This window comes from Gorilla gorilla, chromosome 13, assembly GCF_029281585.2.
Source record: "Gorilla gorilla gorilla isolate KB3781 chromosome 13, NHGRI_mGorGor1-v2.1_pri, whole genome shotgun sequence".
In the NCBI taxonomy this organism is placed as follows: domain Eukaryota; kingdom Metazoa; phylum Chordata; class Mammalia; order Primates; family Hominidae; genus Gorilla; species Gorilla gorilla.
Window position 1 is genome coordinate 106,410,341 of NC_073237.2, and position 13,365 is coordinate 106,423,705.

A 13,365-nucleotide genomic window follows, 5' to 3' on the forward strand; every position below is an offset into this window, starting at 1 on the left:
TAGCAAGTATACTTGGCCTGGTTGGAAAACAGTGCAGCTCATGCAGATTGAGCTATTGATTTTCACCCATTCTTTGTTTACCTTAACATAAAGCTAGAAAGCTCCATTCTATAGATTTAAGATGAACCATCCTAATCTACAGATTTATCAAATGTAAACCATCCTAGACCTCCCTCCCTCCAGTCTTTAAACGTGTATTTTTATTTTAGAAACTCTAAGCCTTGATTTCTCCAAAAGCCTCGTTGTTTAAGAGACAAGGTCTTACTCTGTTGCCCAGGGTGGAGTACAGTGGTGCAATCATAGCTCACTGTAGCCTTAACCTCCTGGGCTCAAGCGATCCTCCTATCTCAGCCTCCCAAAGAGCTGGAACTACTGGTGTGTGCCACTATGCCCAGCTAATTTATTTTTTTATATTTTTTTGTAGGGACGGGGGTCTCGCTATGTTGCCCAGGCTGGTCTCAAACTCCTGGCCTCAAGTGATCCTCCTGCCTCAGCCTCCCAAAGCATTGAGGTTACAGGTGTGAGCCACTGTTCTTGGTCCCCAAAAGTCTTCTTTCCTTTTACACAGATTTCACAAATATATGTGCTATAAATATGTGTGCTATGAGAAGGCATAATATTTTTCTCTTTTAATTTTTTTCTATTTTGTCCATTTTTTCTTTTTTGCTGAGAAAGCACAATATTTTTCATATTTTTATTACTGTATTTTATTTTGATTTTAAAAGAATTATTTCAAATATACAGAATTGTAGAGAGAATCATTCGTTCATTCATTTAACAATTTTCAAGGCTCTACTATGTGTCAGGCATTGTTCTAGGTTCCAAGAATACAGTAGTCAACAAAACAAGTTCCTGATATCATGGAACTGGCATTCAGAATAATATAAGATAATAAAATAATAAAACCCACCTACCCAGCTTTGTCCATTCTTACCATTTCATGATATTTAATATTTTTAAAAGAAATTAGTATTGCAAATACAATTTAAGCCCTCTCGTTACTTCTCCCAGTTCCCTCCTCCCTTACAATCTCGCAGAGGTAACTATTTTTGAGCTTGTTGTTCATCATTTCCATGCATGGTTTTATACTTATACTACAAATGTGTATATACATAAACAACACCTTATTTTTGCATGTTTGAAGACATTCTATAAATGGTAAATCATGTTGCAGTATCTTCTGCTCCTGACTTTGTTCTGTCTGCATTGTTTTGAGATGTGTCCTTGTTGATCACTGTGGCTCTGGTTCATTCTTTATAACTGCTGTATGGTATTCCATTGAATGAATATATCACTATTTATTCAATCTTCTATTATGGAAATGTAGACTATTTCCAGTTTTTCTTACCGTTAGAAATAATGCTTTTATGAATGTTATTATACATGTCTCTTTATGTACCTATGGAAGAACCTCTCTCTATATTTAGGAGTAGAAGCACTGGCTACTAGCCTGATACATCCTAACATTTACTAGATACTGCAAATTATTTTTCAAGTTGGTTGCATTAACCTGTAGCATAATAAGTTTTTTGGTCTCTCTATTTAGCCAAAGAATTATATTTAAATATAGAGCTGACCTGCTGATTATCAGTAATTTTCTATCATAAGATATCAAATGAATACTGAGAATATCATTCTGTACCTTCTTTAACGTCTAATTGTGGTTCTCATCTGGAGGATGGCAGTTTGAGAATTAGGACTAAGCCCGTCTCCCCTTTGAGTCCATTTAAAACAATGAAAATCTGGTCAAATATATCCAAGGAAGATAGAGTTGGGCCCACTCTGTCTTCAATTTAAAAGCAGGTTGGAAGATGAAATATAAATATTAATATGAATAGGGTGATATTATTTAACATATCTGTCTTTTGTTTCATATGTCCAAATTAAAATGTTCTATATTGATTGCTTTCAAAGTTAAGCAATTCACTCGAATTCCCTAAGCATTAGAGAGAAAAATTAATATTAAAGGGTTGTTGAGAGATAATTGTTTTTTATTCCCTACCAGACCTGAATGTGAATTTGTGAAAACAATAAAACTTTGTTTATTTATTTAGTTTACTTTTTTTTTTTTTTTTGAGACACAGTCTCACTGTGTCACCCAGGCTGAAGTACAGTGGTGCGATCTCAGCTCACTGCAGCCTCTGCCTCCCATGCTCAGGCGAGTCTCATGCCTCAACCTCCTAAGTAGCTGGGACTACAGGTGGCAGTCACCATGCCCAGCTAATTTTTGTATTTTTAGTAGAGACAGGTTTTCACTATGTTGGCCAGGCTGGTCTCGAACTCCTAGTCTCAAGCAGTCTGCCTGCCTTGGCCTCCCAAACTGCTGGGATTACAGGCTTGAGCCACTGCGCCCAGCCACAATAAAACTTTAAATCAGATCCTTTTTTGTTTTCCCTTTTCCATTTCCATGGGGAGTGTTGATTGCTCTTCTCTGATGTGTCTCCTTCTGGACTCCTTACAGCCATTGGGCAGCCATATAGTCTGGTGGCCTCAAGCATCAACTCTGCACCCAGAGTGCAGAGTTCAAATCTTGGTTTTGCCTTCTGCTAACCGGGTAATTCTGGGCAAGTTAGTTAACCTCCCTGTGCTTCAGGTTCTTCATATAAAAAATGGGAGTAATAACAGCATAAATCTCATAGACTAGTAGTGAGGATTCAAACAGTAACATCGTACTTAGGACGTGAGTATGACATTATTAGAACCCCAGAGACATATGCCTTTTTGCCCAGAAAATAAAGGAATGAACTTTAGAAAGTAAAGTTAATATGCAGTAATAAACAAGTAATAAAAGCTCTAAATTTGCTAGAGATTCACACACACACACACACACACACACACACACACACACACACACGTCTGAATTAATTACAGAACAGACGCTCATTCAAATACCTTGATTTTTGAATCTTCTGAAGACCAGTTGTGGTGCAGCTTTACTCCCAGACACCCCTGGGTCATAAGCCTTATGAACCCAAAGACAGCTTTATATCAAGATTGCCAGGTATTTCAGTAAGGATGTTTATTTTCTTGTCTGTGCCATTACTAGAGGCTTTAGATTTCACTAGAAATTTATTGTATGGCCATGGTAAGTGAGTGTATGACCATGGTAAATGCATACTAGGGGAATGAATTAAGAAAAGAGAGCTCATTGTTGGTATAAGTGAATTATTGGGGCTCTTGACAAGTAGATGTCCAAACCCAAGCTATGCTAAACGTTTCCATAATTATGAATATTATTTTTCTGCCCATTATACTTTTCGTCACTAAACTCCATGAGGGAAGGGACTATTCTATCCTCAACACGAAGCACTGTGCCTTATACTTGGTAGGAAACTAATAAATATGTGTAAATTGGATTGATAGATGGCTTGTAACAAGAGTTCCTAAAGAGCAGAGCAAACTCAATTTGTTCAAGTTGTTTGAGAATTAAAATAGGGTTTAAATAACAAGACAAAGAACATTCCAAGAGGATGGGGACCATAGTTTTTAGAACTTTAGATTTATTTTTAGCTTTGATGTAAACCTTTCTGTTTGTATCTGCAATCTGAAAGGCAAAGAGATGATCCTTTTATACAATGTAGAGTTCTTTATAAAATGCCCTATTTGTATGCCACTTCATAATTTATAAATCCCTTTCACATGATGATAGAAATAATTATTCCATCATAGTTTGAGAGCTTACTATGTGCTGGGAACTATACTTTACATACATTGCCTCATTGATTTATCTGTCCAACTTTATGCTGTAGTTTTTATGATCCCCATTTTACATGGGGATACTGAAGCACAGGGGTAAGTGACTTTTCCAAGGTCATGAGGATTTGAAGTAGACCTGCCTGGACTTCTGAGTCCACAGTGCCTTCTGAGAAAGCCTGTGAAGTGGGGTAGCTGTGTTCTCCATGTTATAGATAAGAAATGTGAGATAAAAGATGAACAACAAAGGACAAAACTGGAAATAGAGCCCAGGACTTCCATGTGCAGTCCAGTGCTGTTTTTCAGTTCCATGCTACCACACATTAGACTATTAGAAAATTTCTCTATTTAACTATACAGATTTGGAAGCATGCTTTCCTCCTACTAATTTGTTATTCATAGATATCTGTGGATATTGAGTGAGTGACCATGATATGCTTACATACAAAACACATTATGCAAAACACACATGGCTTGTGTGCTTAACAATGCATCATTCATTCAGCAAACATGACTGAGGAGGAAAAGGGGAGGCTTCACAGAGGAAGATATGTTGAAGCTCTGGGTGGTCCATTCATTTGGCAAAGGTGCAGAGAAGCAGGTTGAGATGGACCCCCTGATCTCCCATCTACCCACAATCTGCTTATGTCTGGGCTCCCACCTCTGCCTGTAACTGCATCTCCTTGCTTCTCTGGAGTTGCCAACTGTATTAGTCCATTTTCATACTGCTATGAAGAAATAACCAAGACTGAGTAATTTATAAAGAAAAAGAGGTTTAATGGACTCACAGTTCCACATGGCTGGGGAGGCCTCACAATCATGGCAGAAGGTGAAGGAAGATCAAAGGCACGTCTTACATGGCAGCAGGCAAGACAGTGTGTGCAGGGGAACTGCCCTTTATAAAACCATCAGGTCTGGTGAGACTTATTCACTATCATGAGAACAGCATGGGAAAACTCGCTCCCACATTGAATTACCTCCCATGAGTCCCTCCTGCTACACAAAGGGATTATGGGAGCTACAATTCAAGATGAGATTTGGGTGGAGACACAGCCAATCCATATCACCAACATCACTGTCCCTTGCCTAACTGATTATATTTAGAATGAGCAGTGCCTTCATTGCAGTTTGGATAATCAACCAATGTTGGCTCTACTGGACTTTTCTTCAAAATCAGAAACTGTACATCCTAAGCAAATGCCAGAACAATTGGTAAGAATGCCTGGACTTGTTTTTGCTGCATTGTCATGAAATAGAACCATTTTTCATATGTTGGCAACCTAAATGCCATTAATCTGGAATCTCTTCTTCATCAAACTGAAACTGGACCAGATAGGCTGAAGTCTCCTCTCAGGATTCCACAGACTGCCCTAGTGAATGGGAGGAAGGGAGGCTCTCCCTCAGTGGTGGTGAGCCTACTTGTCCTTAATGTTGTCACCTTTCATTTCATTGATTAGCATGTGGGGTCTGAAGTTGCATCAGAATGCTGAGATTGCTTCTATTGATCCAAGAACTTTTTTTTTTTCATGTAATGGCTTTTTAAGTTTAATTTTGCCAAAGTAGGTTTTTATACTATAAATATCATCATGGCTTATATAGGTTTGCAAAGCTTGATGGACTGAATCCACACTGGTCCCATTGTTTGGAATTATTTTCTGGTTTGCTTGTTTATGAAGAGACTAAGACCATCTATATAGTGTGCTGTCTAATATGGTAATCACTAGTCACATGGAGCTATTCAAATTAAAATTAATTAAAATGAAATAAAATTAAATATTTAGCTTCTCAGCCACACTAGCCCTATTTCAAGTGCTCAATAGCCACGTATGGCTAGTGGCTACCATACTGGATAGCAGAGATACATTTTCATCATTGCATAAAGTTCAATTGGACAGCACTGATCTGTTGCGTGTAGGGATCTGCTTTATCTGAAAACTTGATGCAGAATCACGGCTAGTTCAAAGAAACTTGCAGAACATTTCATGAAAATTAAATTTCTCTATGGTGAAAACTAGGGGTCAAGTAGCAGATGAATACTGGCTGTGAGAAGAATGCATAACCAGAACCTCCCATTCCCCTTTTTTCCAGCGTCTCTCCTATCTCCCAGCAGTGCTTTATCACTTTCTCCTCTCAAGTTGATAAAGAGAAAGGAAGAAAGAAACAGAGAAGTTGGTTTATGTTCATAATTAACATCCATGAACTCTGCATAATTTTTTTCCCTCTCTTTACAGGTCCTCGAGGCCACACGGGTTAATCGAAGAAAGAGCGCACTGGCTTTGCGCTGGGAAGCAGGGATCTATGCCAACCAGGAGGAAGAAGACAACGAATAAACTTCCTTCAACCCAGGAAGCGTCTTTGGTGCTTGGGAGACCAAGAAACCAAGAAATTAACAACTGAAAGCATTTTAATGGACTATTTATTAAAGTGCAAACAAACTCAGCAATCCTTATGTAGACCAGAAGCTGCAATATACAATGATGAAAATGAAACGAAAAGGAAGTCCCCCCATCAGACTCTGGACACCCAGGAGTCAAAAGAGAAAGGACTTTTTTGGTGACTCAATCCCAGTGTCTGGTTTGGGGCCAATCTACAATGGATCCAAAAGGACAAAACATGTTACAAGCAAATCAACATAGTTGCTGCAGGCGGAACTGAGACCAGCCTCTCTGGGTGATGAAGGACAATGGTGGTAGGGCCACTTAGAGAGCAGTAGGGCCCAGGCTGGTGCAGCCTACATGGCACAGAATATTTCCCTGCACCAGTTTCCCACCTGTCACTCGCAGCATCAGAGGGTATTGCATTAACTCCATTTTCTCCAGCAGCCATAAAATGAATGGCGTTTCTCTCCATATTTGCCCAGAAGAGGCAGTTATGATTCCACTTCTCTTACATTTAATTATTTTTAATTGAGAACAACTCATGATCGCAATTCATAAAATCCATATTTTAAGACAATATTTCTTCATGTCGCAAACACAATCTATTCTACATGAGGAGGCTGAGAAAGGGGAAGAGAAAACCAAACCAAATGGATGATGTTAGCTTTAGGATCGTGTCTGCTTATAATATTCACTGATCTGCAGTTTATGAGAACACATTTTCACAGTTATGTTTCTTCATAGGAAAACTATATTTAGTGGGCAACAACTATTTTTATGATGGGATGGGGGAATATATACACGTATAGAATCTGTACACATTGAACAACTTGGTTCAAGATGGTGGGGGCATTTTTAGAGCGGCAATAATTGAAAAAAAAAAGGCGAACTCTGCCTTGGAGAGGTAGATGATAAGAAATAAAAAGGTGTTTATAACTATTTTGTATTATAAAGTGGGCCTTAGAGATAGGAAGAAGAATGATGGATTCTTTTTGGATCAATCAGAAAGGAAACACGAAAGAAAAGTCATGAAGGTAGAGAGAGAAAAAGGGAGGGAGGAAGAATGGGAACAAAATAAGGAGGTAAGAGATACTATTTTTGCTGAGCAACCAGTGTTTTTCAGGATGATACAAAGAAAAATATAGAATAGAAATTTAAGTGCAGGCTTGGAATCAGCTACAAATCCTAAAGATGGGGTGTGTGTGGATGTGTGTGTGTGTACACCATTGTGTGTTTGTGTAAAATGTGTATGTTCACGAGTAAGGGTGTGTGTGTGTGTGTGTGTGTATTAAAATTCCAGAGTGACTGTGGCACTTGGGTGTACAGGTAATTCCTCCAAAGCTGTTTGCTGGCTTCAGGAGTGGAGTGAGAATTTCTTTTTTATGAAAAGGGATATAAAGGCACCGAGCTGATGCAGTATTTGTAATATTAAGTTGACCTAACAAGGTATTTGCATGAGTCACAATTACAAAGTTTTGAGCGGTTTTGTAATTTGACATTTAGGAAAGTCTCCTATTTATTCTCATACTTTACATTCATGCTTAGTATACTATAGAGGATGCCAGTTTTAATCTTTCTGTCATTTAAAGCAATATGATAAGGGTATTCAATAATTGGGTGCCCTAAATTTCTGGATGAGAAAATTTTCAATTCTGGCCATGAGAAAGGAAAAAAAATAACCAGCCTTCTTTTTTTTTCCTTTGTTTTAAAACTGTGGTTTTTAAAAAAGCAATAATTAACTCAGACCTCACTAAAAATCATTTTTGTTTTTATATTGTTATGTCATAAGCTCTATTATGTTATTCTAACAAGTAGCAATTTCACAAAATTTGTATGTAGATGTTAATGCACATTTCCTTTGCTTCTTTTATTAGACTAGTGTTGACTTTGGGGGGGGACATTTATTCACAGATGAGAAGTAGGCACAAAGTAAAAAATGGAACCATCTACTAACAAGGATCCTTTAAAACTGCCAAGGGAACTCTAACTTGAAGCCACATTCTACAGATGGCAGCCCAAATAGCACATGGGCAATTGGCACCATCTTTATATGGTTGATTCTCCTGAATATTTTGAATGAATTCTCAACAAAATGTGCTAGCCACTGGGGACGCAAAACAAGTAAGATCCCTGTTGCAAGAAATTCATTTTATAGTGAGGGAGGTTGGCATGGAGACTAAAATTCTCAGGAAAATGAGATCCGTGTTAGATTGGAAGTCCTGATGTGAAATGGGAGGACTCAGGAAGGAGGATCGTCTTTACCTGAGGGTTTCTAGCCAGAGGTCCCAGATGCCTGGGCTGAGAACCCAGCGATAAGGGGGCGTTCCCAAAGCAGACACAGGGATAAGAACAGAGCAGGCAGCAGCATTGCACAGCCCCAGGCACAGTGGCAGTTAGGATGGCTGGAGAGTAGGATAGTTATATGGGTTGCCCAAAAAATGTGATGTGCTTCATGTTTTCTCTGACTCATGGATCTGGTAGAGACCATAGACATGACATAGACTAACTTCCCCATTTTTCACAAGAGGAAACCATCCTTATGACTTACCTTAAAGTTTTTTGTTCTGTTTTGAAGGAAACCATGTGCTTCATGAAACCTACATTTGACAAGAGAATGTACAGCTAAGAGAAAAGCTTAAGAGGCCACACTATTCGCGGAATGGCTTTAGAGGCAGATGAAGTGGTCTTTGACCACAGTTGATTGAACCAGAGCACTTATTGCTTAAAGAATAACAGAGTTCTAGAGCTGGGGGTTCTTGGGCCATGCTCCGTGTGTGGATAAGGAAAGAAATACTGTTTCTGGGACTCTCCCACAGTCACAAAGCTGTTTTCACTGTGGCCCCTACATCTCTTAACTTTTGCTATTACTCCTATGCTGCCTTCCGGATTACTGCTGTCTATCTTCTTGCTCCACTCACTGAAGATCCTATTATAATCCCATGAAAATGTAAATTACAGTTTACTTGGGAGAGCCAGATTTTCTCTGTGCTCTTGAGTTTTTTATTCATTCAAGAAACCTTGGGCCACCGCTTTGTACATAGCACCGTGCTAGGCTCTGGGATCCCAAATGGACCCTTTTAACTTTCTGAAGATGGGACTGTCCCCTGGAGGAAAGTCATTCCTGCCTAATCCATCGAGAGAAAGAGGCTTACGAAAAACTTTGCCTCTGATGCTCAGCCCCACCCCCAAATAGCACGCAAGCTTGTTAACTCCACCTCTTACAAAATGTTTAGATTCTGTAGATGTTAAAAGCCTTTCTGGAAGTATTGCATTCTGCCGTGTTTATAGGTGTTCACTTTCCTCCAGAGCTGATTAACTACTGACATGCCTTGGCTTTCTCATCCAGAAATTATGGAAACAGGGTCTGTCAGTGGCAGGAGGCCGGGCTGTGTTTTACTTGGATGACACAATGCAATTTACTTGCCTCTTCATACCCATGCATGCTGCTCACCCTAGACAATGACATATAAGCCGTATATAGATCAATGTCCACATATATATACACACACACACACACATATATATATATAAAGTGTAACAAGGAACACTAAAACAGTGTTGATTCTTGTCTCTGAAGACAAATAATTAAACCTTTTTTTTCCCAACTAAAGAATGGATTTAATTAAACTATGTATTGAAAAAAAAGTAGCCTAAGTGTTAGAGATGGTGAATATATTCCATTTTAGTTAAAGAACAAATTGCCTGAATTTTAAGCATTCAGTGAGCTGCCAATTTTGATTTTGTGTTGCTCTTTACCCAAATTATTCTTTCTTTGTTTTTCTTTTTTTGGGGGAGGAGGGGGAAAAAGCAGCAATACTGTGTTTGGAAATTATACTCTGTATCTGGTTTTCCTGTGTATGTTAACCACTTAAATGTTATTATCCTGCTTTGGTTTTATAGTGATTGTGAGGCATTCAATGCAAGTATACAGTTATTTTCTCATTAAAATCCAATGTGTGTTGAGTTTTTATAAATAATGGCTGCTTGTTTGACCGTGAGGGAGGTTGGAAGACTGGGCCAAACAGTGGCACGCCAGCGTCTGACTTGGCTGCTACTGTGTGACAGCTTCTGGTTTCTCATGTTTGCAACAAAGGAATCAATCCGAGGTGAGGGGGCACTGCTGCACCAGGCTGTTCCCACAGCCCCCTTTTCAATGCTGTCCCCAGCCACCCTGGCTAGATGCCAGAAGCTGCAAGTGCCTCTTAAGGACATAGACTCGAAGCCACAGCAAGAGCTGGACAAACAGCAGGACGAACCGTAAACTCTAGCCTTGCCTGTAGCTTTTGGCTCTAACCTTTAGAATACATTATGAGCACTGGCCGGGCGCGGTGGCTCACGCCTGTAATCCCAGCACTTTGGGAGGCCGAGACGGGCGGATCACGAGGTCAGGAGATCGAGACCATCTTGGCTAACACGGTGAAACCCCGTCTCTACTAAAAATACAAAAAATTAGCCGGGTGCGGTGGCGGGCGCCTGTAGTCCCAGCTACTCAGGAGGCTGAGGCAGGAGAATGGCATGAACCCGGGAGGCGGAGCTTGCAGTGAGCCGAGATCACACGACTGCACTCCAGCCTGGGCGACAGAGCGAGACTCCGTCTCAAAAAAAAAAAATAATAATAATAATACATTCTGAGCACCTGTATTTGGCTCTCCTCTGCAAGGAATAGCTGATGGCTACATGTTGACATGAAGGACTCCTTTTGTTGTATTCAACATAAAGCCCCTTTCCCTAAACTCTTACTCTGGTTTCTTTATTTTCCTACTCTTCTACTATCCCCAACTCTTTTTCTTTTTCTTTTCTTTTTTTCTTTTTTCTTTTTTTTTTTTTTTTACTAGAGCTTTATTGTGGTATAATTTACTTAACAAAATTTATTCATTTCAAGAGCATGTGAAGACCACAAGTTTATCAGGAAGCGTCCTCCCACATTTCCGTCCGTCCTCCCTTCTACTTCCTCCCTCCCCCTTCAGTCTCCAGCTGCTCCATCCCATCACTGAGCCCTGGGCCCCTGACCCCTGACCGTCAGTTTTCCTAGTCTTTCCCTCGGCTCCTCCTCTTCCTGGTACTTCCTTTCCAGCTGCCTTTTTCTCTCTCTCCCCATTTGTAACTCTTCCAGCCTTTTTCTCCCCAGGATTTCCAACCATATCTTCCTGTTCTGAGCATCTGGGGCTGTTCTGTGGCACCTGTCAGGGGTGACATCTTTCAACCTCTAAGTGGTGAAAGTTCTGAATTTGGAAGTGGGGGCACCCCTTTAAAAATTTGATCAAAGTCTAGTAACAGTGGATAACACTTGTGAATGTCACTGAGAATGTGACAGGCACTCCAGGCTCTCCAGGACTACGATATATTTATATTTATATTGATTTCCATTTTACATAGTAGGAAACTGCAGCCCCGGGAGGTTAGTTTTTCAATGCGTAGCTTGTAAATGGTAGTGCTTGCATTTGAACCCCGGCTCTTAACTGCTCTTCCCACAGAAGCACACATTGGCAGCTTCACATGCGTGTGAAGTCGAAATGGGCTTGCACCATCTCCCCGCACTGTACTGTCCAGGAAAGAGGCTCTCAGGGATCAAAGCCAAGGCTGTGATAGGAGCCCAAGTCTAGGGGAAGAGTAAGGTTTTGGTGGGAGCAACAAAGAACTTTCTTCCTTTGGATGAACTTTCTCTGGGCTCTTCTCTTCGAGATCATCTCTCCCAGGAGATGGTGACAGCAGATGGCCCAGGCATCCCAGCTGCCAAAAGAAAGGACCCAAAATTGACTGCAAATAGGGTGATAAAAATGTGATAAAATTAAACTGTGGTGATGGTTGCACAATTTTATTTTTATTTTATTTATTTATTTATTTATTATTATACTTTAAGTTTTAGGGTACATGTGCACAATGTGCAGGTTAGTTACATATGTATACATGTGCCATGCTGCGGTGCTGCACCCATTAACTCTTCATTTAGCATTAGGTATATCTCCTAATGCTATCCCTCCCCCCTCCCCCCCACCCCACAACAGTCCCCAGAGTGTGATGTTCCCCTTCCTGTGTCCATGTGTTCTCATTGTTCAATTCCCACCTATGAGTGAGAACATGCGGTGTTTGGTTTTTTGTCCTTGTGATAGTTTACTGAGAATGATGATTTCCAATTTCATCCATGTCCCTACAAAGGACATGAACTCATCATTTTTTATGGCTGCATGGTATTCCATGGTGTATATGGGTTGCTCAATTTTAAATGTACTGAGAATCATACACTTGAAATGAGTAAACTTTGTTAAGTAAATTATACCACAATAAAGTTCCAGCAAAAAAAGAAAGAAAGAAAGAAAGAAAGAAAAGAAAAAGAGTTGGAGGTAGTAGAGGGAGTAGGAAAATAAAGAAACCAGAGTAAGAGTTTGGGGAAAAGGACTTTATGTTGAATACAGCAAAAGGAGTCCTTCATGTCAACATGTAGCCATCAGCTCTCTCACTAATAAGGAATAAAGCTTCCTCTCCAGGCTGCCTCCAGGAACCAGGGGCAGTGGTGCTGTGACCACGTATGGATTCAGTCCTGGTCCTGTTTCCATCCATCACTACTAACATCTGGAGGCCTCAGGCAGAGGTAGGGATGAGATTTGGCAGGCAGGCGTGCTGGGAAGGAAGGAAGTCAGGCCATGTGTGAAAAAGCAAGTCTCCTGCAATGGTAGAGGAGGGTACAACACTCACAATCGAAGTTATTTTTTGGGAGGCTCTAACCACAAAACTACCAATGTTAAAAGGCATTAACCCTTTACTCAGTAGAGGGCAATTATGCAGGGTCTTTGCTCTGTGATGTGTATCTGTGGGAAAGGATGGGGACCTGTGTCCATTACCCAGGCTCATCTCCCCTGTTTTGTATTTGTGACAGAGGCTGTCATTGTGAGACACACAAGGCCATGAGGTTACTTTGGAGCACTGCTCATTTTAGTTACGGGATTCCTGGGCCATGAGAGGGTGGTGACTATACTCCTCCCTACACGGAACTCACACCAAATTCAGAATTGAGCTGCTAGGGACATAGAGAACAAATGGGAAATTGAAAAGGAGAATGCAAAAGATTTTAAATGTACAAGATGACACCAAGTGAAAAAATGGGGACTCAGGAAATACCTGGAGATGCCACACTGGCAATTTCTAAATGTTGCCCAAGCATTCACATGCTTTCTCTGGGAGAAAGAAGAGTATTTGCATAGTGCGCATTGTTTCGTGTTGCGAAGACGTGGTGATCTCAATGTCAGTTAACCTTGATGGGAGAGTTATCCAAACTCTGGATGGAGAGTTATCTTTG

At 40.3% G+C, this 13,365-nt stretch overlaps 1 protein-coding gene across 7 annotated transcripts in view; it reads left to right on the forward strand.

The window, feature by feature from the left end:
* PALM2AKAP2 (PALM2 and AKAP2 fusion) overlaps window positions 1–10,045 on the forward strand; it is a 533,118-nt gene extending 523,073 nt beyond the window's left edge. For all 7 annotated transcript variants that reach the window (XM_055351792.2, XM_063696659.1, XM_063696660.1 and 4 more), the window contains one exon: window positions 5,925–10,045. In XM_055351792.2, coding sequence (XP_055207767.2) covers window positions 5,925–6,023 — 99 coding nt within the window. In that variant the 3' untranslated portion in view covers window positions 6,024–10,045. The remainder of the gene's footprint in view (window positions 1–5,924) is intronic.
* Window positions 10,046–13,365: the final 3,320 nt, after the last annotated feature.